At 47.9% G+C, this 23,708-nt stretch overlaps 1 protein-coding gene across 6 annotated transcripts in view; it reads right to left on the bottom strand.

Moving 5' to 3' along the window:
• SMG7 (SMG7 nonsense mediated mRNA decay factor) overlaps positions 1 to 20,248 on the bottom strand; it is a 47,691-nt gene extending 27,443 nt beyond the window's left edge. For all 6 annotated transcript variants that reach the window (XM_082766133.1, XM_082766131.1, XM_082766132.1 and 3 more), the window contains exons 1-6: positions 19,919 to 20,248; positions 6,120 to 6,151; positions 4,774 to 4,891; positions 3,681 to 3,813; positions 1,381 to 1,552; positions 456 to 527 (exon numbers count right to left, since the gene is read on the bottom strand). In XM_082766133.1, the coding sequence (XP_082622259.1) occupies positions 456 to 527; positions 1,381 to 1,552; positions 3,681 to 3,813; positions 4,774 to 4,891; positions 6,120 to 6,151; positions 19,919 to 19,947 (556 nt within the window). In that variant the 5' untranslated portion in view covers positions 19,948 to 20,248. The remainder of the gene's footprint in view (positions 1 to 455; positions 528 to 1,380; positions 1,553 to 3,680; positions 3,814 to 4,773; positions 4,892 to 6,119; positions 6,152 to 19,918) is intronic.
• Between the last annotated feature and the right edge of the window lie 3,460 nt (positions 20,249 to 23,708).

The raw sequence follows: 23,708 nt of genomic DNA, 5'->3' as shown, positions 1-23,708 counted from the left end.
ATAACCCAATAACTAAAAAGCTTCATTCCAAAACTAATGAAGCTCTTAACTTGCATGAGTAACTTGAGAAGTACAATTTTAGCTCCCCAACTTTACAAATGGGAGTGTGAACAAGCAATGAAAGAAAAGTATGCCACTGGTAGACAAGTATTCATTAACTGTCCCTTATAGAATATACGTGTTAAACAGTGTAACGTAGCAGTAGAAGTCTTGGAGTGAAGCTGCACATTACCTTCTTTGTTATTAAATACTCATAAAGGAGAAAATTCACAAAGATCAGACAAACAGCTATTATTTAAATGACTTCCTGGTGGATCGGGCTTTGTTACTCAATTGCTTTGGGTATTAGGGGAAGGTCTTATACAACCTGTCAAGTTCCAAATCACCACATAAGAGAAGCAGATACTCCAAATCTTCCTTTTGAATTATAAACCTAAATGGTATCCCAGACTTACCATTAGAAGGGACAAGCTGAGCTGCATGTCTGTAGTAAGACTCTGCCTGGCTGGTCTGATTCCTATATCGAGCTAAAAACAGCAACAACAATTGAAATTGAGACCAAAAAAGCAACTTTCTTGCAATTACTTTAATACAAACCAGTTTTACCCGAAGAGCATTTTGCTATCATTTCGGAAATGAGCACAAGAACATACAATTAGACTGAGCAGCACAAAGATTCAACAGGTAGAATTTTAAGGCGATCATTTTTCCTCAGGTCTTTCCTCTTGTCATGGCTCATTATTTTTTATTCAGAAAGTTGCTGTGCCAGCAGCAACACATCCAGAGAGCTTCAAATATTTTTTCCTACTTCTCCACACAATCAACAACTAGATCTACTTTTAGGTTACTACATAAATAATTGGAGGTTACTGCAAAAATAGCACTTCCTACAACAACACATAGCTTTACTCTAAAGGAATAAGCCTGTTGAAATTAATGTAAAAATCAAAGTCTCACTTGTAAAAGGCTGGATCTAACTATCTTCTTTATATACAAGAGATTTAAAAGTATCGTTCTGAAATGGAGAAGTATGCTAGCCTGCTGCAACAAGTTTTTGTAATAGTTACTGGTTTCAACATTTCACTGTGCCTACCAGCTATAACATGACTATGTGATTAGTATGCTGAAACACAAGATTCCAGCAAATCACTAGAAAGCTACGCTTAACTGTCTCCATGCATTACTGTGTAACACATCAGAAAAGTCTAACAGCATTGCTTTCCAGACTTTCCCCCTGCAGCAACCAAATACACCATCAGCTGCTAATTTGGAGCACAGTTGGTCTAGCAGTTGCACAGGGAACGTACATACTCTTCCTTGTGAAGGCTGAACACTGAGGTAGAATTCAATGCTCCAACTCCTTTTGCTTAAGAAACTCACCAATATCTCCAAGGTGGACAAGGCAGTGCTGGCAGATGTAAGAGCAGGAGCTGGACTGCGGCTTCACTATGGCGCTGGTGTGCGTCTGTTTATTGCTAATGATTCCCAGCTGGGAAGACTTCACGCGACATGGCAAGTCTACATTAAAAACTGTGCACAATTCCTGTAATAACTAGAAAAGCGGGTCTAGTTTAGTAGCAGTTAGAGACAGTAATCAGAAAAGCATTGAAACAGCAGACAAAACCAGCACAGATCACTCAGAGACATGGATTAGTTAAACATATTTGAAGTGAACAAGCCTATGTTACTGAAAGAGAGACTTAAGAATTACATTATCTATATGGAAGACATGAAGTTTCATATTGCTTTATTCTTCCCAGAACCCTGAAGATATTTTTTACTGAAGCTGTGCATCTCAGATCAGTAGGCATCTCAATCCCCACACTATTCAAATTACCAAGCATCAGGGGAGATTGATTATCAGAGGTCTCAAAATCTTGAATATATTTTTAAAATAGGTCACTTCAGGGGAAAACAATCTTTATACCTACATGAAGACACACCATTCTCTGGAAATAACAGAAAGAAATGCCGTTCTTCTGTAGTTTGTTTCAACATCAGAAATAGCACTACCCTGACTTCAGCTTCAGGGAGAAGTGTGAACAAAACCAAGTTTATAGGCAATACAAGGCAAAAGTGACTGAGTTGTCCCACTGGATGGGCTGCCAAATCAGTAATTATTTGTGTGAAGCTAATGCTGAGGCTCAGAGAACTAGGCAGCAGCTACTTAATCAAATATCTCAAAAGCTGATTCAAGGAAAAGCTGAACTTTGCCATTCTAATTAGCACTTTTGAAGTTCTTCCTAATGGACTCCAGTCTAGAAATGAAAAGTTTGTTCTACTGTGTTACAGGGTTAAAACTTCAAGTAAAAATTGACAGACTTTTGCCGCTGGGAACACACTCAATCTCTACATGAAATAGACCTGTGGCAGAGTCCCACTTCTAGATAAAGGCTCTCAGAAAACCCAGGGCTGAGATGTGCACTACCAACAGCTAAAGACTCAACACAGGGTTCTTGTTTGCTGCAGAAAAAGATTTGTGTTAGATCTCCTTCCCCTTCTACTCCGTCTTTTATACAGTAGATAAAAATCTCCAAGCAAGAGGGACGTCACAGATAAAAGTGGGATAAAAGAGAAACTTGACATCTTCCAACACGCTGAATCACAAGAATTCGTGTTCTCCTTCAAAACTGTCATTTACAAAGGCCTCGCTGTTGGAGAGCGGGTATAATGGCTGAGGAAAGTCTTTAGACTAAAAATGGAACGATTAACATCACAAATGGAGAAAGACAACCTAGACTGTGGTGTCACGCACAAGAGCAAAGTTTCCTGAAACAATGCAGGGAAGAAAGACTTGTGCAAGACAAATGGCGTAGATGGCAGAAAACCCTTGGCAGTCACACCACAGCCTGTCAAACTGGCTGCTTTAAATCAGAAGCATTCCAAAAAGCAATGCCCAAGGGAAAAAAAAAAATAAAATCACAGATTCTAAAAAAAAAAAAAGTGTTGACTTGTACACGTTCAGAATGAAACTCAGAACTGATGAAGAATGACTTATTGCACATGTAACCTAAATCCAGTGCAAACTGAAATCGAGCATTGGAAAGACTACAGACAAAGAAACAGCAGTAATGAGTAAGTACATGAACGTGATTTTGAAGTGAACTGAAAACTCACAGAAGATACTTAGCTGAAGAGCACTCATCAATACATCTTTGCATAATGGGAAGAAGAGCTCCTATATCTGAAGTTTGCACTTCCAGATTATTTTTGATAAAAACAAAATTGAGACTGAAGATGTGCTTGTAAGCTTAGAAGCCCTGATCAGAAGAACAGCAAGACATTACATGTTGTTAAATGCAAAGCAATATTCTTGGGGATAACCACCCTACTTAAATCCACAGCTGTGGAAGGCATTAAGTTAGGTTGCAATATAATTCAAAATAAAAAAGAAAAGCTGTATTTATTGTAGATAGCTCTTGGGAAACATGAACTCAATGCTTATGATTGGTGCGTAACAAGGAAGGGACACAGAACAAAGCACAAAACATTACACCATCACACAAATCCTCACAGTGCATCCACATTTTGGAACTAGCAGTTGCTGGAGCAGCACAGGAGACCAACAGAGGACAGTCAAAGCTTTGTGAAGGACCCACATGCACTTTAGCATAGGCTGAAGCATGCTTGCCTACAGACTACATGAATGTACCACAACCAACAGATTTTTTGCAACTCACCTGTGTGTAGAAGCCACTAGCTGCCTCTAAGAACAGAGAAAGGTTTGCCTGAACTTCGCTCCGATTTGGATTTGCTCTATTTTTCGCCTGACCCTGTAGCGTCGTGATCTGATTTTTAAAGGCATGATTCCAACTGCAAACAAAAGAATCATTTTCCTTGTTGTTTCGCAAGTGTAAGAAACTGGAAAACTGTTTAATCACATAGCATCAAACACGAAAATGGAGTATATTCAAATTCAGACATCATTCAGATAATAAATAATGTTAAATATGGAAGAATTACCATTTCCCACCTCTCATTACTACAGAAACCAATCCTGATACTGTATAGCTAACACTGCAACACCATAAATATTTGCTTGTAATTGCTTTGTTTTAGGCAGCACAGCTCTCTCCTCTTAAAACAAAATGTGAGGTGTAGAAATCTGAGGTAGAAGTCACGCAGCAGATACAGGCATGGACAAGACAATTTTTGACAGTCTACTCATCCTGCCAGCCTCAGAGCCCTGGAAGAACCACGGGCCTTTCTCAGCTACCTGTTACAGCCTATGTCTGCCTCTTCGATAACAAGGACTGGACTTGGAGCATGGAGAAAACCCAGCACAATCTTCCCTGGATCCATAAAGTGCTTCTCATGAGTGTCTGGTAAAGTCCTCTCTTGATGCTCCTCCCTCTTCCTTCCCCTTTCGCCCAAATACACCTCAGAGAGCTTACAGGGAGGAGCTCTAACTGCTATTCAGCCTCTGCTAGATCTTGTTCAAAGCTCCTGGCGACTGCAGCAGGCAGTTTTCCTCCTTTCTGGAAACTTACAGCTTCAGCCCTTCCTTGACAGCACAGAAGACTGATGTTTCTTTCCTCATTCCCTTCCATCTTGCTCACCAAACCCCACTCTAATTGCCAAAGGTAAAATACTCATCTATTGAACTCTCTTAATCTACTGTATTTTTATGTTTCACCCTCAGCACAGCTCTCACGTTAAAGGAGATAAGGCAACTATTTCATAGGATACAAATCACTTTGTGAGCCTTGGGATTTCCTGCTCATCAGCCCAGGTTACACACATACACACAGAGAGGTTTATTGCAGTACTTACAGGTCCTGCTCCACTTTTTTATCTAAAGCATACTCCAAATCGGTCACTAGCATTTTCTGGTATAAGTCCTGTAAAGCCTGTCTGGATGTCCAGACTTCTGCTGGACCCAGCTTTGAATCTAAGCAAAAAAAAAAAAAAAAAAAAACAGACAAAAGGTTTTTGTAACACTTGAATTTACAGTCATTACAGCTGATTTTTCACTGACCTACCAAATTAAAGAATGCAGCGCAGTGTAAGACAGGCAATGCCAAACACCCACTTTTCCTCAGATTCATCACAATTTTGAAATAGAAAAACTACAGAGGGATTGGGGATTGACTCATTGGTCTCCTGCAACACAAGAACTAGGTAAGAGCAAAGTCAGCAGTGGGAAAGCTCAAAAAAAAAAAAAAAGAGACAGAAGGGGGTGATTCTCCCCAGCTCAACATGCAGAAGAACTTTTTGACAGTGGATAAATTTAAAAAAAAAAAAAAAAAAAAAAAAGAGGAACCTGGAAAAATAGCGGAAAAAAATAATCACGTAAAACTAAACAGGAGAGTCCATGAGCCAGTGCTGCTGCTGTTGAGGAGAGCACAGTGGAGAAGTAGAGCTGCATGCTTGCCATTTTCTAACTCCCCTTCTGCAGTTCATCACTTCAGGGTGAGTGCAAACACTGTCCCAAGCTATCAGAGTTACACAGTCCAGTTTCCCATGCTTTATAAAATCACCTGTGCTGGGGCTGCTGGAGCACAAGGGACAAGCTAATCATCCCAGGGAAACCATTCTGCTGACAGCGCCTGCTGGGTGCAGGCAGGCCGTGCTCCCACAGGGCCCACACTGAGCCACGAGATGCGCTACGCCGAGGTGCTACACTCAGAGCAGGGGTTCATCGTGCAAGCTGCTTGCACGGCATGGTTGGTACCTTAATGTAAACCATCCCCAATTGCCGTAACTACAGATGGTTTAAAAGTCAGCTCATAGCATTTTGTAGCAGTCACGGGCTGCACTTTGTAAGGCACGTGTTAGTGTAAATTCCCTCAAAACCAGCAAGATCCTTTCCCTGCTGCTAATCCAAAGTACAGCAAATCCTGTGGCAGTCTAGACAGGAGTCTCTCATCCCCAAACAGAGAGTAACAGGGTCACGATCTGTCTCTAAACACTTTTTAGCGCACTCAAAAGTCAACTTTAACAATACAGGTATTTTAGACAAAGAGATTGGCACAATTGTTAAGACTGTATTTATTTGCATATAAACCTTTACTTTCCAGAGGATTCTTAGGAATGGTAAGCATAAGGAACATATAAAAAGAAAGCAAGCAAAAATCAAGTATTATTAGCTAGATCAACCATCTAACAAAGACAATTACCTGTCATGTCAGCCTTCAGGACTTCTGCCTGCCTGTAAGAAAGCAATAAAACAGTAAATTAGAAATAGACTGATCAAAATAATCAAGTTATGCTAAAGCACATTCATGCACCAGTGAGTAGAGAAAGTGGGGCCAGTTCCTCTAAGGGCTGCCTACAGCCTAAAATGCCATATAGTTTATCCCCTGAATTATGGATTTAAATTACTGTTGCTAAACAGCATTTCTTCTACTTTCATACCATAAAAAAAGTCAACAGTTCACTTTCTCCTGCTTCGATTAAGTCTTTCAGAAAAAAATAAAAATATTATATATATATATATATACACACACACACACAACCTGTCACTGCATTTTAAACTTTGCCTGGCAGCAGTGTCCTGCCACATAAGCAATACCTGCTTACCTGTAAGCAGGGATCTGAAATTCACCCTGCCACATGTGAAACGCATTTGGAGAGGAGAGTTGTGATGGGTTTGGCATGGAGGCTCGGGAAGTACTGGAGCCAGGAGAAAGCCCCTCCTTGCCCCTGCCAGGGAGGCTGCACAAACAAGCATGCACTCTCTCAATGTCAAGTGGTGGTGACTATAAAAATAGCAGTTTCTCAAGTTGTTCTGGGTCCCACCTCCTCACCACGAACGAGGAAAGGTTTTGAGATCCACATTAGGATTAAGAAGTTATCACATGAGTCTCAGTGCTTCACCGGGAAGACACACACTGTGTGGCCCCTTCACCAAACCTGACTGCATTAAATGCAGGATCACCTCCAGCAACTGGCCACAAGGCACCAGAGCACCACCCAGAAAGCAATGGGATGCTCTGAGGGCTTTCATCAAGAATATCTTCACTGGTGCCAAAAGGAAAGCTGGACTTGCCTCACCAGCTGAGGCAGCCCGGTGATGCTTCAGTTCACAGGTTAGGAACAGCAGCAAGACAGAGCTGGCCCTGCCAGGTGCACAGCTATCTTTTTTGCTGTTCTGAGCAGCCAGCCAAGGCAATAACACAGCTTGGCTCACCCAGGAACACCCGCCGGTTCTGCAGGCTTCTTTCCTTTGAGCTGAGGCAGCCGCAGCTCCCGCAGAGCAGGACACCCAGCACCGCCACCACCACCCCCACGCTCCCCTCCCAGGAACGGGCTCTGCCCAGCCGCTGCTCTGCCCACATGGGACCACCTGCAACTACCAGCCTGGTAAAGGAGAAATGCAAACACCACCATTATAAAGGCTTCTCCTCCCTCCCCCCCAAAAAAGTTTGGCCCAGCTGTTTCCTGGAGAATTACTTTGCACCAAGTCAGTGCCACTGCTGAGAGATGCTCTGCAAACACACCACCCCACCAGCGTGGCTGGCCCTGGCCGACTGTGAAGGAAGATGCTGATGCCTTAGCCTTCAATATTCCTGTTACTACTGAGTAGTTCCCCAGAGCTTCTGCTGAAAGAGATCTTTGCTGGAACTTACACCAAAATTTTTTTCAATCTGTTTTGGAAGTCAGTCCTCAAATACCTTTAATGCTAATCTCAACAGCAGCTGCAAAGCAAACTGCCTTTTGTATTTCATAAGCTTGTGACACGCTAAAGGGATTATCACTATATTTTTTAATAAAATGCATAGGAGTTATTTCAATACTTCCTCGAGGCCAAAGGGATTAGTCAGGCTGGTCTCACACTTGCATGCTGCTTCTTGTTTCCACCTAAAGATAACCTCCAAATAAAACACCTGCACCCACGGTGGCTGAGATAGGGCAAGAGAGGACACACTGGGCACCAAACCTGCTCTGCCTTGCTGCCCAAATACCAGTATTTGAGAGAAAAGATGCACTGCCTTCACTGAAGTGCCTTTGCTGGTGCCTGTGGACTCCCAGTGGGCACACACCGTGGCCACTGATACCTGCGAGAGGATCACGAATGGCTCTTCATTTGCAAGTCTCATCAGGCATCTGGCAATAAGCTCTTTTTATCCCTATCTTTTCCTGAACCAGCTCATGTTGAATTTGCATTAGAATGACTCACTCTGCTGCAAAAACGTGTTGCCTGTCAGCAAACTCAGCGCAGCTTGCATTTTATCACCTCAAGACTATTCTGAAGCAGCTCCTTGCTTGGCTTGTCTCAGCAGTTGTCTTCAGGCCACGTCTTCCTGACCAGTTTGTAAGTCCAAAGCCAAAAAACACAAAACATAGTTCAAATGTATTTCAGGCATCTTTGTCAGAATGTACAGCTTGATGCGCTCTGCTAGCTGTTCAGTTACACTCTGCCTGGTGTTTTAGCTTGAAGCCCAAAGACAAAAGCCTTCTGTTCAATCCCTAAGCACCTGTTAGGCACTGCCTTTGTGTAACAGGTAGTTAGACACCTTAAATCCATACCCCAGACCATCATTTCTCTCTTACGAACTCAAATGTTGGCATTTATGGACCAAGCTTTCCAACTGTCTCATTGCCACCTGCCTTCAGACCCTTCACGTATCTCTAAAGTAAAGAATCCATTTTATTGTTGCCCCAAACCAGCTCACTTTGTTGCAATACAAATTCCTTGGCTTTATTATAATTCAACACACTCTTAAGAAAATCAGTCCCGTACGCACCATGCTGTAACTATTAGAGGCCACAGCAGTTTGAGGGAAGCACAGTTTTGTTAACCAGCTTCACCACTGAGCACAAAACGAAGCCCAGGTTTTCAAAGCAGCTGTCCTGGGCTGCCTCGCTGCCACACGCTGCTTCCAAGGGGCACAACAGCCAGAGCCAAGATTCATTTACCCCACACTCCTTTCTCTTACACAGCAAGGAGGAGCTGGGTGAAATCTGTGATGGCCCAAGTCCTACAAAACCCATGAAAACTCCCAACCTTGCAGAAACACACAGCACAGCATGCTGTTTTCCACCATGCCTGAAGGGGAACTCCATTTGGTTTTCCCCTGGCAGCTCTGAAGCATCAGCAACTATTTCAGTTCCCCTATCAAATCCCAGATCCCCCTACACACACTGATAAGGAAGCAACAAAGGGAGTATAGGGGATTCTTCATTTGGGGAAGAAAAGGTCACTTTTCAATAATAGATTAACAAGAAAGCCAAATACACTTAACACAAGTTATCATTAAATGTTTAACCACTCCAACAGGTGGAAATGCTCACACAGAAGCAATTCCAAAACAACACCGAGCAACCACTCTTCAATTTTCCTCCAAAGAAAAGTTAATTTCAACAAAAAAGAATTACAATGGTTTAGTACCTGAATATTGGTGTCTTGGTTTTGGTTGGGTTTTGGTTTTTGTTTTGTTTTAAAGTATGCTGTTGTCGATTTGGGGCTGAATCAACAGCTGAGAGAAGGGAGCGGAGAAAGGGGACACAGAATAGCATTATTTTATTTTTTTTTTTTTAAATCTTATTTACTCCCTTTCTCCTAGTTCAGGCTCTATTAGAGGAGAGACAAAAGCAAGGGAGAGAGAATGCTCCCACAAGGAATAGCAAACACATTATGACCAGCTCTGGTACACTCACCTGAGTTTTCTAAAGTTTGCTCTGAAATCTCACCTACACTGCTTGTTAACTTTCCACCTCAGCCTACTGGTTACCTGGAACACTGTTTTACCAGAGACATGGGAAAAAAATAAACTCTACCTGGTTGTTGCTCGTGGTTGAGAGGAAAGAAGAAAAGCACAAGCCCTCCCTGTGTTCACCTTCCTGCAGGAGCTGACAGCAGAGCTCTTCAGCTAACCATGGCAGTGCTCGCACTACAGAAAAATTAGGAACCTATTACCCAGGGATTAAAACCAAGCATAACTACAAAAAGGCACGATGATAAAAGATTGAATGGACAAATGGCACTTGTAATACTTCTGGCACTAACACGCAGCAATTTCAAATAAAAAAAGGATACAGACATTAAATTCTCACCTCAGGCCACACAACCAGCACTATTTCCTACAGAGCTGGACAAATCCACACAGATGGCCTGAGGTCTTGCAGTACCTGCGTGAGCAGCAGGGAGCTAGGGGAAGGAGGCTTTGTCACCTTGCCACACTCAGCTCCTGGCTGAGCCATGCAGCTCTTCATCCGGATGGGCTGCAAAACTTGAGAGTCCACCAGCAAAATTCACGTGCTCTGGGACATGTAGGAGCTGCTCTCTTGTCTGCGTTCAGCTGGAAGAGAAGCCGACCCCAGCAGCTTGGGGCTGGAGCATTTCATGAGCTCAGGACTGGAGCAGCACAGATGACACTACTGAGAGAGCTGCCCCTCTCTAGAAACTGAGCAGCTTGAAGTTTCTGAGCGCAAACTGGAGCCAAGTGGTTCCCGAGGAAAACCAACATGTATAAATAACCCTTGGCCTGCTTGGCGGTGTGGCTCAGCTGCAGAGCCCAGCAAACCCCAGAAGTTCTGCTCACAGCAGGTTGGGACCAACTCTGAAGCAAGCTGCTCGGTAACCTGTAACGCACCCCTCCAGCCTCCATAACTCACCAACCAGCTAGGATCAAGCTTCTGAGCAAGTCTGTAACTTCTACGGCTAGTCCTGCTTTGGGGGATTGCCCATTTTTACAAAAATCATTGTATTTCAAACATACATCTCAACCCCTCAGATACAGACTCAAAAAGGATCGTCTCTGAGCAGCTCATGCAGAGCAGAGCTGCTCACCATGCTCCCTCCACCCGCTGCAACGGCTGCAAAAAAGGCTCCACAGCACTGGGCTACAACCCCCAGCCCAAGCGAAAAAATGGAAAGGCTGGAAAGGACATCCAGAGACAAGGTATGCGATTCCCTCACCCCATCATTCCCACAAAACACCATACCGCATGCTTCCCAGCCCACCCCAGCCACACCGCCGGCCCCACAGAACTGCGGCCTGCCTTAAACCGAGCCATGCCTTACACCGAGACAGCGTTTTCTGCATCTCTGCTGCAGACTGAGTAAGAACTGATCATGCCGGGAAAAGATCCGGCGTGAGTGCGTAATTAAAGGCCATTAGCTCAACGCCCGCGCGTGCTCCGCTCACAGAAGCCAGCTCAGCTCTGGCATTTCACTCCACAGCCACAATAGCTTGGACCTTGTCACCACACAAACGCTTCATGGAGTATTCTAGCACACCCAGAACAAATTGGAAAATAGAATGGTTTGGCACTGCATTTTGGCATTTGACAGAAAAGCATGGAAACTACATGAATCATGCCGCTTCAGCCTCAAGATCTGAGCTCCATATGCTCAGCGGTGCTATCAGCCCTGCAGAGAAGGCTTCCTGCAGCCAAGTCCTTCAAGGCTCAGAGGTCTTCTTCAAACACAAGCTACTCCTGGGCTGCATCCGAAAAACACAACTCCAGCATAGCAGTTGCCAGTTTCATAGTCCTCAAAGAATTATTTCAGGAGTTAACAGAAACAGTTACACACAAGGCACATCTTTATAACTATCTTCAATGCAAAGCAGGCAGAATTTTACCTGATTTGAGACAGTATCCCAAAACTCTGCATACATAACAAAATGTTACAGGTAGACACCAAGCACCTTTAATGCTCGCTTCTACCCAGCAGGCTACAATGGAAGCTACCAAAATAGCCTGTAGTTGCCCAGACAGCATCAGCACGCATTTGGTATCTTCATGAGAAAGATACTGGACATACCTTTTGGGATAGCCTAAAGCTGTAGAGGTCACTGCAGTCTTTGAGGTCAAACCCAGGAAGATGGGTGTTTCAGCTCACCCCGCAAGCCATAATTCCCTACACCTGACTTTGCCCCAAGCCCTGTCACTCCTGCAGCATGCTTCAAAACTAAAAACATCTCGACAACAAGGTAGTACGGAGACATAGCACCAGGTGGGAAAATCTCCAGAAGTTCATCCCCTTACATACCCTGTGTGATATGCTCCTAAATTAAGGTATTCTGTATTAATTTGGATTAGTAGTAAGGATCCATAGTAAGCACTTCATCACTTCTTTTCTAGTTAAAGATTTTACATATAGGTTCAACTTCATGCGTATTGATGGTATTAACACGAACTAACATCCCTCCTAGATTTTTACTACAGGTTTACCCTGTATCTTTCAATCATTTTTTATATTCAGTAACCCATACCAAAAATAGCCTTCCTTGAATCTCACATTCCCATCCAAAATGAAATCACATTCCCTTTTTTGCTAGCAACTGCGGATGAATGTTGAAGCTCAAAGAGTTGCTTCTGTTTTCATACACTTCTTAAGTGACAAATTCTTTAAGACTACTCTTAGTGACATTCATAAAAGCAGACCTGCTTGCCCCCTGCCTCCCGAGGAACAGCCGGTTAGATCAAGCCTCTCTCCTCAGCACTTTTGTCACTGCATTGTCCTCTACCAGCATTTATACTGCTTCAAGACAGCTAGCATCTAGGCAAGAGCCAAGCAAGTATCCCTCTTTCTCCCCCTCTTCACAGGGACAGATGATTAACTTTTCTATTTTTAGTTATTAGGAGGCTGTTCTACAAAGACTGCCCTAGAGACCCCTCTCAATTGCTCAAATGTACCTCAAACTAGGAGTACAAATGCTCAAAGGCCCTGGTACAAACATCCACTGACTGCAGAAGGAACCAAAGCTGGAGTCTGTCAAAGGTTTCTTACTGGCTCCAAGAAACCCTGGTTTAAAACAGGATGACATGGCACAGCTGCCTGCCACAAAGCAACACCCACGTGCTTTTGTTAAATCGGAGCGACCAAGGCAGGACACGGCAAAGCAAACTCCAAGAGGCTGGCTGTGCAGCAGAGAACACAATAGCAGAATTTCTAGGATTATCGTAGACCAAAGGGCTGAAAGATGGTCTTCCCAACTGATTTGTCACATATTCATTCCCCTCCCCTTCTGACATTAGCTGTAAGAAAGCTAATTAGCTCCTTCAAAGAAAGGGGAAAAAATATACAAAGTCAACTTACACATACCAGCATTAGATGAAGCAGAAAAGTGTTCACTAAGGCTGAGCATTAGGAGATACTTTCAACAACACAATGAAATTAAAATATGGGAAACAGACCTCTGACTTATTAGGGACATTCTAAGTACTTTCAGGAAAGTGACTTTTTCCCCCTACAGGTGGAAGACAAAATTAACTCTAGCAGGACTCCTAAGTACCTCAAGGGTATCTCTGATTTGAGTCCCACCAGTGAAATTCGGTCTGTGGCCCACAGCAGGGTAACAATCCCAAGAGACCCCTCAGCCTTCTGGTTCCTTACAATAACCCCTTGAGTGCAGAAGCCAGTGTGAATAACCTGAGAAATGTCCTACTGGAATACAGAAAGAAAAGAAAGCAGACCTCACATTACTCCAAAAGCTCTTGTTCCATCATACCTCACAGCATGATGTTGATCTGAATGCGTGGCTGCAAATACAGCTTGGAGGAATAGAAACATGCAATATCCAGACACTGCTTGAGCAATTTCCCCCGCATTTGGTTGTCTAGGAAGACACCAAGCCTACAACCTGAACTGCTCCTCCAGCTCTTAAGTTTAAGTGGGAAGAGCAGCAGCGGCCACACAAGCCTGGAAACAGGGCCTGAAGGCAGCACTGTGAGCAGTGGTGACGAACCCAGGCTAACCGTAAGACTGCATCCCACAAGATGCTGCCCGCAGCCCGAGCGGCCAAGGCGCAGACAGAAGGGCCAGCAGTGCTCCCTCCTGTAGGGACCAGTGAGAAACCAGGGCCTGAGGGCAGAGCCACGGCCCCAGGTCACCCCACAGCACCACTCCTTACTACCACCCCTCGCTCCAACGCGTCTGCTCACACAAGCGGATCTCTGCTGGGAGGCCCGAGAGCAGCGATGAAGGGCCCTCAGCCCCCAGCAACTCCAGGCCCCCTCTCCTCCTTCCCCGACCAAAACACACACCCCATGATCCCTCCTCTCCTTCACCAGGCGGGGCAGGGAGGGCTGAAGGCATCCAAAGCTGCCATCCTCCCCACCAGCCCAAGGGGCGCCCAGCAGCAGCTCCAGCCTCTTCTCCAGCGGGAAGCATCACGATGCCTGCAACAGCCAGAGCTGCAAACCCAGCAGCTCCACCTTCCAGGCAGATGGAATGACACGAAGCTTTAGGTTGCCTACTGTAGAAGGGAACGATACAATTTGGCACCCAAATCAGCTTATTCAGAGGCCACCACACACCTCATCGGAGAAGCCTAGGGTTACTCGTTATGAAGCTCCTGCAAGGACAATACTCTTTAGACAGAAGACGTGGATTTTATGGGTAGCTTGAATATCACAGTATGCGTTACATTCAGTACTGAAATAAAACAAGCTAAACCATCATCAAGTGGATGTTAACAGGCAAGTGTATCTTCTCACCATGCTCTAAAATAAAGAAACTTAACCCAAAGCCTCTGCAAGCCTGCACTCAGGGAAAGGGACAGCCTGTTCAAAGTGCTGTGTTCAGCTCAAGAACCCCGCTCCTAGCTCCAGTGAAACACCACTGGGTTACGCTGCCACAACAGGGCCCCCTCCTCTTCAACACAGGTCACACCGTGCAGGAATACACCGGTTAGAACAATACCTGCTGCAAGAGTCATCCCTCTAACCAGAAACGAATAAATAAACACAGCTGCAGCTTTACTTACACCAACTGCACTTGTAGGTCACTGGAACACTGCTTTGCAATAACCCCAAGCACGGCGCAGTAACAGCAGCCGCCACAGGCCATGCACTAAGGCAGCAAAAGGAGGGGTCGCAGCCCAGCCTGAAAGCTGGGGTACCACTGCGACAGCCACACCACTGATGCACGGGCACGCAGGGGTTCACGGATCCCAGCAAATGGGGCATTATTTCTTACTGCTACAGGTCAGTGAGTGCTTCAAGACAGCAAGCACTACATCGCCAGGAGCAGCAGCCCCTTGCTGTTAGCACCTCGCTCCTGCCGTGCACAAAGCTCCCCCGTCCATCAGCAGTACCTCAATGAATGGCACTGGGGAACGTGTTCCAGTTAAATGGAGGAAGCTAAAAAAGAGGAAATAAAGCAGTTCTCTGGAGACCTGGCCCAAAACGTACACTATCAAATCAGGGCCGAGGGGAGAGGGTGAGAGGAAGAGTGGGGTGCTCTTGCAAGCAGCAGCAGCTCTCCAGATGGCAAGCCCTTGGCAAGGCATTAAGGAAGAAGGGCCAAGTCACCTGCTCGCTGCAGCCTTCTCCCCCTGCCTGCATCCACACCGAGCCACCTCCCTGCCAGCCAAAACATGCCCATCAGTCCCTGAATGCCCACAGGACTTGGGCCCGGCCTCCCCGTCTGCCCCAACAGGACCTTGCAGCGGCGCAGGCTCAAACCCCACACACTTCGGCTAGCACGAAGCCCTGCATGTGCCTACTGAGCCCAGTGAGCTCTGCCCACCGCTCTCCAGCAGGAGTGCCGCTTGGATGGCTGCTCCGACCACACAGGTACCACCATGCCGATGGGAACTGTCAGCACCGAGACTCCTGTCCCTCTGCAGATGGGTCAACTGCATCAGAAGCACTGGAGGAAGTGGAGCGACAGCTGGCAAGCAGGATGTTCACAGGAGCCTTGCTTCCTTGGGCAAAACACAGCGTAAGGTCTACGAGAGATGATGTGACCTTAGTGCAAGTTGCCCCTGGGTGGCAGAAGGATGTAAAAAGCCCCAAAAAGTCCATGAGAAAAAAAAAAGGGGGAGCTGCTTGGCTACAGCTGCCTGGCACACACTGAGAGGACAGACCCAAGGGACACAGCGTGTGTCTGGGGGCTTGCAGCAGGAAGCATTTCTTCCAGCAGGTAGCTCTGGGGGAATTGCTTAATGTCTTTTTGTCCTTTTTTTTTATTTTAATTCTTTTTTACTCCATAGGTCACCACACAAAGCTTGTAGATCTGCAGTAAGCAGTACTCATCATCAATCTTATTTGCCTTTAAAACCACGGCCCTCTGCCTTGAAGAATAGCTGCTCGTGTTAAATAACGGCAGTAAGTCTAGTTACCAAGTGCCAGGAACAGCTCGTATAGACAACAAAGAAGGAACGCTCTTCCCTTTACTTCTCCCCAGAGAAAACACCTTGCTAAGAAGTGCCTCCCAAAAGGCCAGCGCAGCTTTCTGACCTCTCTACTACTCCTCTCCTGTTTAAAATCCAAGAGTAAACAATGCATGAAAGTAGCATTAATCATTGCAGAACATTTTAAAAAAACAGAGGGAAAACTTTCCCAGACCCAGTGGATGTGAAGACAAGCCACAAAGGACTGCAGACCAGCCAGAGCGAACTCTCTAAAGCCCCAGGTTGCACTCACCCAGCTTGGGGCAAGGGGCAGCAGCCACAAGCCCATGGGCTGGGATAAAAAGATGAAGCCAGGCCGCCAGCAGCGGCACATGGCAGGAAGGCGAGCACAAGGTTCAGACAACACGAAGGAGGAGCAGCACGGGCTGTCTCCTTCCTTAGGGGCTGTCAAGCCCTGAACAACCTGCTGCGACACCGGGGGGCTGCCCCTCCTGGAGAGGGGGTTAAGACAGGGACTGCTGAGGTCACCTCCAGCCCCAGTGACCCCATCAGCTCCAGGCAGTTTGCTCCAGCCATGCACTGCTGGACTCTTAACCCTGAGCTGACATTTACTAACCTTTTTCCTACTCTCAAGGTAGTTAGCTGGCTCTGCTCTGGGCTTCAAGCAGTACTGGTTTGTGCCTTTCGGGCACCGACACACATCGGTTTTACATCCTCCTCCTCAGGGATCGGTACCAGGACACGTTCACACGCGAAGGCTGCAGCACTAAATCACCTCTGCTCCTGCCCTCCTCCACTAACAAGGAAGAAACCTGGTGAGAGGTGTGTCACGGCCTGGCAGACAGCAACAGAGCAACCGCACAGACACGGCAGATGCAGAAGTTAATGGAGCTACTGATGAGTCTTTGAAAAGAGAGCCACGATTTAAATTATTAAAGCAGTCAAACCTTTAATGAAGTTGGTTATAGCCTCATCCTAAGACTAAAGGAAACTACCTCCCGGTTCGTCAGCACCAGGATTTCTAAGCAGTGTTTGAGCCCTGTAATTCAGGCACTTTTTATGCTACGTTTACATAGTGCTAAAAGCCACAATTTACCGGAGTAATGCCACATGTAACTTGAAACTGGAGTTCACAGCTCTGTAAAACACAATCCAGACGGTCACATCTCCGCCAAACTGCGACACTTCTGAGTCCACGTTGACTACACTTGGAACGTTAGCATGCAGAATTGGCAGTGAAGCTCTTTCCTTAGAGCAAAGACAAGAGGAGTAGGTGGGTTCAAGCTTAGTACTGTCTTTAAAAAGGAATTTTCAGTGGTATTATGTTAGAGATCCCATCGGCAGTATAATTTGCTTCTAAGTGCCTTCTGTAGCTAGCAGGATACATGAAATGTTTAAGATGCCTGTCCCACAAGATCAATTTGATGTATGGGGAATACCTGAAGACTCCCCAAGCAGCATGAATTTGGCCAGATCACACACACCAGGCTGAGAATGCATTCACCTGAACAGAGAGGTGCAAACTCTGCCGCCCTCCTCAGAGCTCTTTAAAAGAACTTTCTGATGTTTTTACTCACCTGACTAGATTGAGGGATCTTGGTAAAGTGTCTCAAAGACAGACCCAAGAGAAGTACCTAGGAAACTTAACTCAGAAGAGACAGAATGCAACCTGGTCCTCCTGAGAGGTGACCTTGAAAAGGATATTGCATGCAAGAAAGCGAAGACCTCCAACACTATCACGATATATGAAGATGACTTGAAAAAGGACTTCAGAGAGACTGGGTACATTAAGTCTGACCTTCTCTGTTCTTTCTGGAAAACTTCTGTAGGAGCACCAGCTGCTTCTCAGCTCTTGCACTCTTACTGAAGGGTCAGGATCTTTTAAGAACAGCATTTTAGAACAACTGATTCGTGTACATATACACACACACATATATATAGACAACGAGAGGCTGGTAGGGGAGGAGTTAAGGCACTCTGGCCAAGAGTCCCTTTCTTCCCTGCTCATTCTCTTCACTGTCTCTTGATTCTTGCAGAGTCATTATTTCACTAGTTATTCAAGCATTACACGGTCACCTCAGAAATTCAGCTCTCTCCTACCTAAACTTCAAACACACAGAGAAAGGTTTTTCACACAAACTTTTCTGTCCCTCATTAGCTTTATGAAGCAAAAGACTAGCAGAGACAAACTGCCCTGCACCTTTACCCAGCTCAACATTTTTTAAGCTACCTTTTTGTATCATTACCCTTTATCTGTCTGTTCCTTCACCATTCCATGTGGATAGAGCTTATGATGCTGGCGCCAGGAGGATGCCCTCCTCCGTAAAAGGACTAACAGACCTGGCTCTGAGAGCTTGAGGCCTTCTTCCCTCATTAGCCTGGGCTGCAGCATCCAGTTCCCAGCAGCTCAATTTCTGCCCTATGCAAATGAAAGAACTAAACATACACAGTAACACCGCTGTGGACATAAAAGGCATCTTGCAGATTTAAGGAAACTGCCCCCAAGCCTACCCTCTCCACAGAGAACTGAAACAAACACTGTGCAGAGGGAAAACGTGCACGTTGCTGGCTACAGACTGCTTGGAAAGTTTTGGGGGCTTCCCCCCCTTTCTTTTTTCCTTTTTCTGAAGGAGATCAGGTTTGTGGTGGCAAACCCAGGAATCACCAGATATAAGGTATTAGCACCCAGTGCTCAGTCCTGTCACATTAGGCACTACACAAAACAGAGCGGTCTGAAAATACACTACAGGCTGAGCTACACCATCAGAGGAGCAAAGTTAGCAGAGAGAGGTGACTACTGCCCACGTGCTGCAGGCGAGGAGGATCTTCAGCTTGGCACAGAACAAGGAGTGCCAAGAAAAGGCCTGGGGGTGCAGGAAGGTGCCTTGGGCAGGACACACGCGGCTGGGGCAGCGCTGCCTTGCAGGAACACAAGGCAGTCACAGGCTCATAGCCACGGGGGGGGAGCTGCAACATGATTAAGACAGATATTAAAGTGACTCTTGTACCAGCAGAGGAGAGCTGACAACAGACGTTTTAGACCTTGCATTCATGAAGTGTCTGGAAAAATGGAAGAAGCAGCTAAGACAGCGCAGGTTATAGATCTAATTGGGAAGAAAAAAAACCTTGTGAACTTGTTACTAGAGAAAAGATCAGCTACTTCTAGGGGGCGAAGGCTTGAGTTGGGATCTGGACCACCAGGGAGGCAGGCGCAGATAAGATTAAGAAGAACAGATGGATCTGAAGAATCAGTACAGAGGCACAGCTGAGGTGCTTCACAACGGTAGTCAAGAATTGTTTGGGAAATACAAGAACCTCCTGGAACCCGCTCTAGAAACCTGCCCAGGCCTTTAAGTCTCCAGAAAGAGCCAGCATGTCTTTCTGGTAGCACTACACCTTTCTCACGAGGCGCCCCGGAAGGCTGGGAGGTGCACAACACCCCCTCCTTCAGCACGTTACAGACACCGAAAGGCCACCGGCGTCTCACAACTCTCCTTTCCACAACTGTAAGACAAAAAAAGCATTTCGTGCCCGCCGAGGGAGCCTGCAGGAAGCCAGGCGGTGCCAGCCCCCAGCAAGACCCGGGGCCCGCGTCCCGGCCGGCACTCCCAGCCGCCCAGCTCCAGCCGGCGGGGGCACGGCAGGGCCGCCCCGCAGGGCCCGGCAGCTCCCCGCCGCCCCGGGGCACGGCGTGACCTTGCGGCGGGGCCGGGGCCGGAGCAAGGAGGGCCGGGGGCCGAGGGCCGTCCCCGCTCTGCTCTGCGCCGAGGCTGCCCCGGCCCGAGCCTCCCCGGCCCCGTGGCGGGGCTGGGCCCGGAGCCCCCCGAGCCCCCCGCGGCCTCGCCCGGCGGCAGGAGGCGCCCCCCCGCCCCCGGCAGGGCTCTCACCGGAGATACTGCGCGCACAGCAGGCTCATCCTCCGCCGCTCAGCCGCCGCCGCCGCGCCGCCCCGCCGCGGCTCTCACAGGCCGGGCCGGCCCCACGCCCCCAGGCCGCCGCCGCTGCCACCGCCGCCTCCGGCCGCCGCCGCCATCTTCCCGTGCAGGGCCGCGGGGAGGGGCGGGAGGGGAGGGGCCGGGGGCCGCGCTCCGGCCGGGCACGGGCCGCACGGGGAGGAGGAGCTGGAGCCGGAGCCGCCGCCGCTTCAGGTGCGGGTGCGGGTGCAGCCGCCGCACGGCTCCGTCCCGTCCCGTCCCCGCCGCCCCTCCGGGCCCTCCCGCCCCGCCGGCCGCACTTCCGGGCCCGGCCCCGCCGCCACTTCCGGCGGCGCCACCGGCAAAGCCTTCCCCGCGCCTTGCCCCCCCTTCCCCTGAATGGCGGCCGCCGATTGGCTGCCCCGCTGCTATGGCAACCCCCGGAGGGGAGGGGGCCGAGCGGGCTGTCGCCATGGCAACCGCGGCGCCGGCCCAGCGCGGCCCCCGATCTCCTCAGCGAGCGAGCGGGCGGGCGGGCGGGCGGGGAGCTCGAGGCCCTGCCCCACGCCGACATATCGCGACTCAGTGTGTGTGCGCACACGGACGGGGCTTGCCTACAGCCGCCTCGCCACTGGGTTCGGGCCCAAACTGGGCTTTGCGCTGAGAAAGCACCCCCCTCACCACCACCACCCCCAGCGCAGCAGCCATTTGGCCGCCTGGGCCCGCCTGAGGCAGCGGGGCAGGAATGTGAGGGGGGAGCACGAAGCCACCGCGCAGCCACCGGGGCACCCGCAGGGGCAGGGCGCTGAGGGGCCGGCACGGGCTGCCCGCAGGAGCTGTGGATGCCCCGTCCCGGCCGGTGCTGGAGGCCCGGCTGGATGGGGCCTTGGCAAGGCCCCTGAGGACAAAGCACAAACTGTGTTTTGAAAACGAACCCCTCGTGTTTTGTTTTGTTTTCCAGGTTGAAAGGAGAACACCCTCGGGGAAGTGGTGTTCGTGTTGGAACAGAAGCCTCCTGAGATGACGGGATCGGTTTCCTGGTTTCCTGGCAGCTCCCAGTGCAGCACCCTGGGCAGGGCTTGGGGCTCTGCCTCCATCCCTCCTCTGCGTGGGCTCTTCCCTGCAGAGTGGGAACAAACTGGGCAGCACTGGGCAAACTGGGGCTGCTCTCACCTGCCCAGAGCTTACTCTGGGGTCCAGGGTCTGCGCCTCATCCCTTCGTCTGCCTCAGCCAAACCTTTCCACCTTTTTCCACCTCTTTAGCTAGACAGGAGCCCCTGCCAAAGGCTTCCTCTGAGGCAGAACAACACTGTACAGCATGACTATAGCACAGCCACCAAACTGCAAAGGGTACTCTGGAATGTCCTCTGCTTCCTGTACCCCATGGCAGCAAGGCCTTGGTGCTACCTGCACTGTTATTATGTAAATTAAAAGGTGGCTGCAAGGACAATTTGATATATATTATTTTTTTAGCCAGCATTAGCACCGTGATGGACTTTATACAATGCAACTGGAGCACTGGCTTGTCTCTGTGACTCTGAGTGCACTTCTGAGCAGAACAGGTTGGGTCTGTCCAAACAGGAATTTTCAGTGCTGCCTCACCCTAAACTCAGCTTCTGCATGTGGATTCAAAGACAGAAGCTTAATTTGGGGTGTTTTGGCTGTGTGGCACATCCAGGGTGGCACATTCTGGCTTCCTGCAACATCTGTCCATCCCACGCACATGGGTCTCATCCCTCATGCCGCATTGTGAAGAAGCAAGGAGTGGGCTGCATTGACTCAGTGGCTGTCCTTAGTCTTGTTCGAGTCCAGTTCACCTCAAAAGCCCCGAGAGAGTTGCATGGGGCAGAACTGATTCCTGAGTCTTGGGCAGCTTGCCACACTGGGGAACGAACAGCCCTGGTGTTTCTTATTAATTTCTACTCCAAACTTTTTTGGAGTCAAGGCTCCTTCCATTTAAGGAGGAGTCACAAGTCTATCTCCATTTAGTTTTATTCAAAGAGAGTTGTGATAAAGGTCTTATCTTCAAAGAAGCAGATTTCTCAGAGAGGTCAGAGCGTATTATAATTTTTATTGCTAATGAGTCAATAATTGTGGTCTACCATTTTATTAATTACATGGTACTGGGAAGGATTTGATCCACAGATGAGCCCGGTTGACCAGATAGCCCAAGAACGCAGTGAATAGCAATGTATCCTGGCTCTGCAACACAGTCAAAATGCTGAGAAGTGAAGGGATCCTGATCCCAAAAGTGAATCTGCTTGGCATCCTTCAGCAGCCTGAAACACTGCAGAGCCCAAGGTGTCCTTTTTGTGCGTGTAAACTCTCCCCGTTTTCACAAAGGCCACCTGCTGACTCCCCACCTCAGTATCAGACCTTGACTTGTGGATCTGTGAGACATCACACCGGGCTGCCGTTCCGGGTGAAAACCTGGGATCATGGAAAGCTGAGAGTACAGAGTGCAACAACCAGATGAGAAAACCCCAGATCCTCTGCCGATTTGGTGATTATTTCAATTTCAGTATTATGAATCTGGGAAATGAGCACTTGAAGCAATTGAAGAACTTGAAGGAAGAAACAAAGTATGAAGATACCTAAACAATCTTAATTTTGCCCTGTATCAGTCTCTCTCAGTAATTATGTTGCTGTTATTAAAATGTATTTGTTGTCATCCCAGATTTTATTACATGGGTTTTTAATCAGTGACATGTTAGTGACAAAAGCCTTGTCTTATCCTAATTATAGCCTTGTGGCTCCAAATACAGTCTATATGCAAAACTTTAGAAAATTTGAGTCTATATGGGTGTGTAAAGTCTTCATTGTTCCCTTGCAAATACCATTCCAGACAAAGAAAAAATGTGAGACAAAGAAAAAAAAATGTAAAAATGCTGCATTCCTTAAAGAAATCCCTTTTAATCCTTGTAATTCAGAAAGTATCTAATGGATTTACTCTTAATTCTGACAGTGTGTGCTGCACGTTCTTGACAGAAGTACTTACACACTAAATAAAAGCCAAATCCCTCTTGGAAGGGAAGGACAAAGCCTCCATCTCGCAGCCCCTGCCTGCCCAGCTCAGAGCATAACTGTGCAGATCAATCCTGCACGGCCGAGCTGTAACCTCAGACAGAATCGGGGACGGAAAAGTGCCAGCAGAGCTGATTGCATCTGTGGCCAATGCTCAGCTGCTGCATATAAGCAGGAGAGAAATCTGCTACCAAGCTGACCTTCCCCCAGAGATAGCCTGACGAGGCAGTGTCACATCCCAGGAGTGCTGGGGATGTTTGCAGAGGTGGCTACACCAGGCTCTTAGGTCCACGATCTCAATGCCCCCAAGGGCCCCCAGCAGCTTCACCCCACAGCACCCTGTGGCAGCTTTGTCCAGGCCACGAGCCATGCAGGGAGCAAAAGCTGTTGAGCTGGAGGAGGTGCTCAGTGGTTCTGCTCGGGAACCTTCACACCTCGGCTGGAAGTCACTCTGTTCACTGGACAAGGGCCCTGCTCTCTCCTTCCTTGTTTGGATGGCCGTGTATGACTTGGGGCACCAGAAAGGGACATCCCGCAGGCTGTCCCATCCTGTGTGGCCTCAAACCTACCATAGCTCTGGCAGCTCCCTCCAGCTCAGCCACGCTTGTGCCACAGCAGCTGCCCCTGCGCTTCTAGTTTGTGCGCTGTGTGGTCACTGTCACCAACTGGCTCAGCTTGGCTGTCTCCCTTATGCTTTGGATTAAGAAAAAATTGTGCTTGGAGCATCTCGCCTGAGCTT

Source organism: Aythya marila (assembly GCF_965140915.1).
Source record: "Aythya marila genome assembly, chromosome: 8".
In the NCBI taxonomy this organism is placed as follows: domain Eukaryota; kingdom Metazoa; phylum Chordata; class Aves; order Anseriformes; family Anatidae; genus Aythya; species Aythya marila.
Note: the sequence above shows the minus strand (reverse complement) of the source record. Positions and strands in the feature narration are given on the sequence as shown.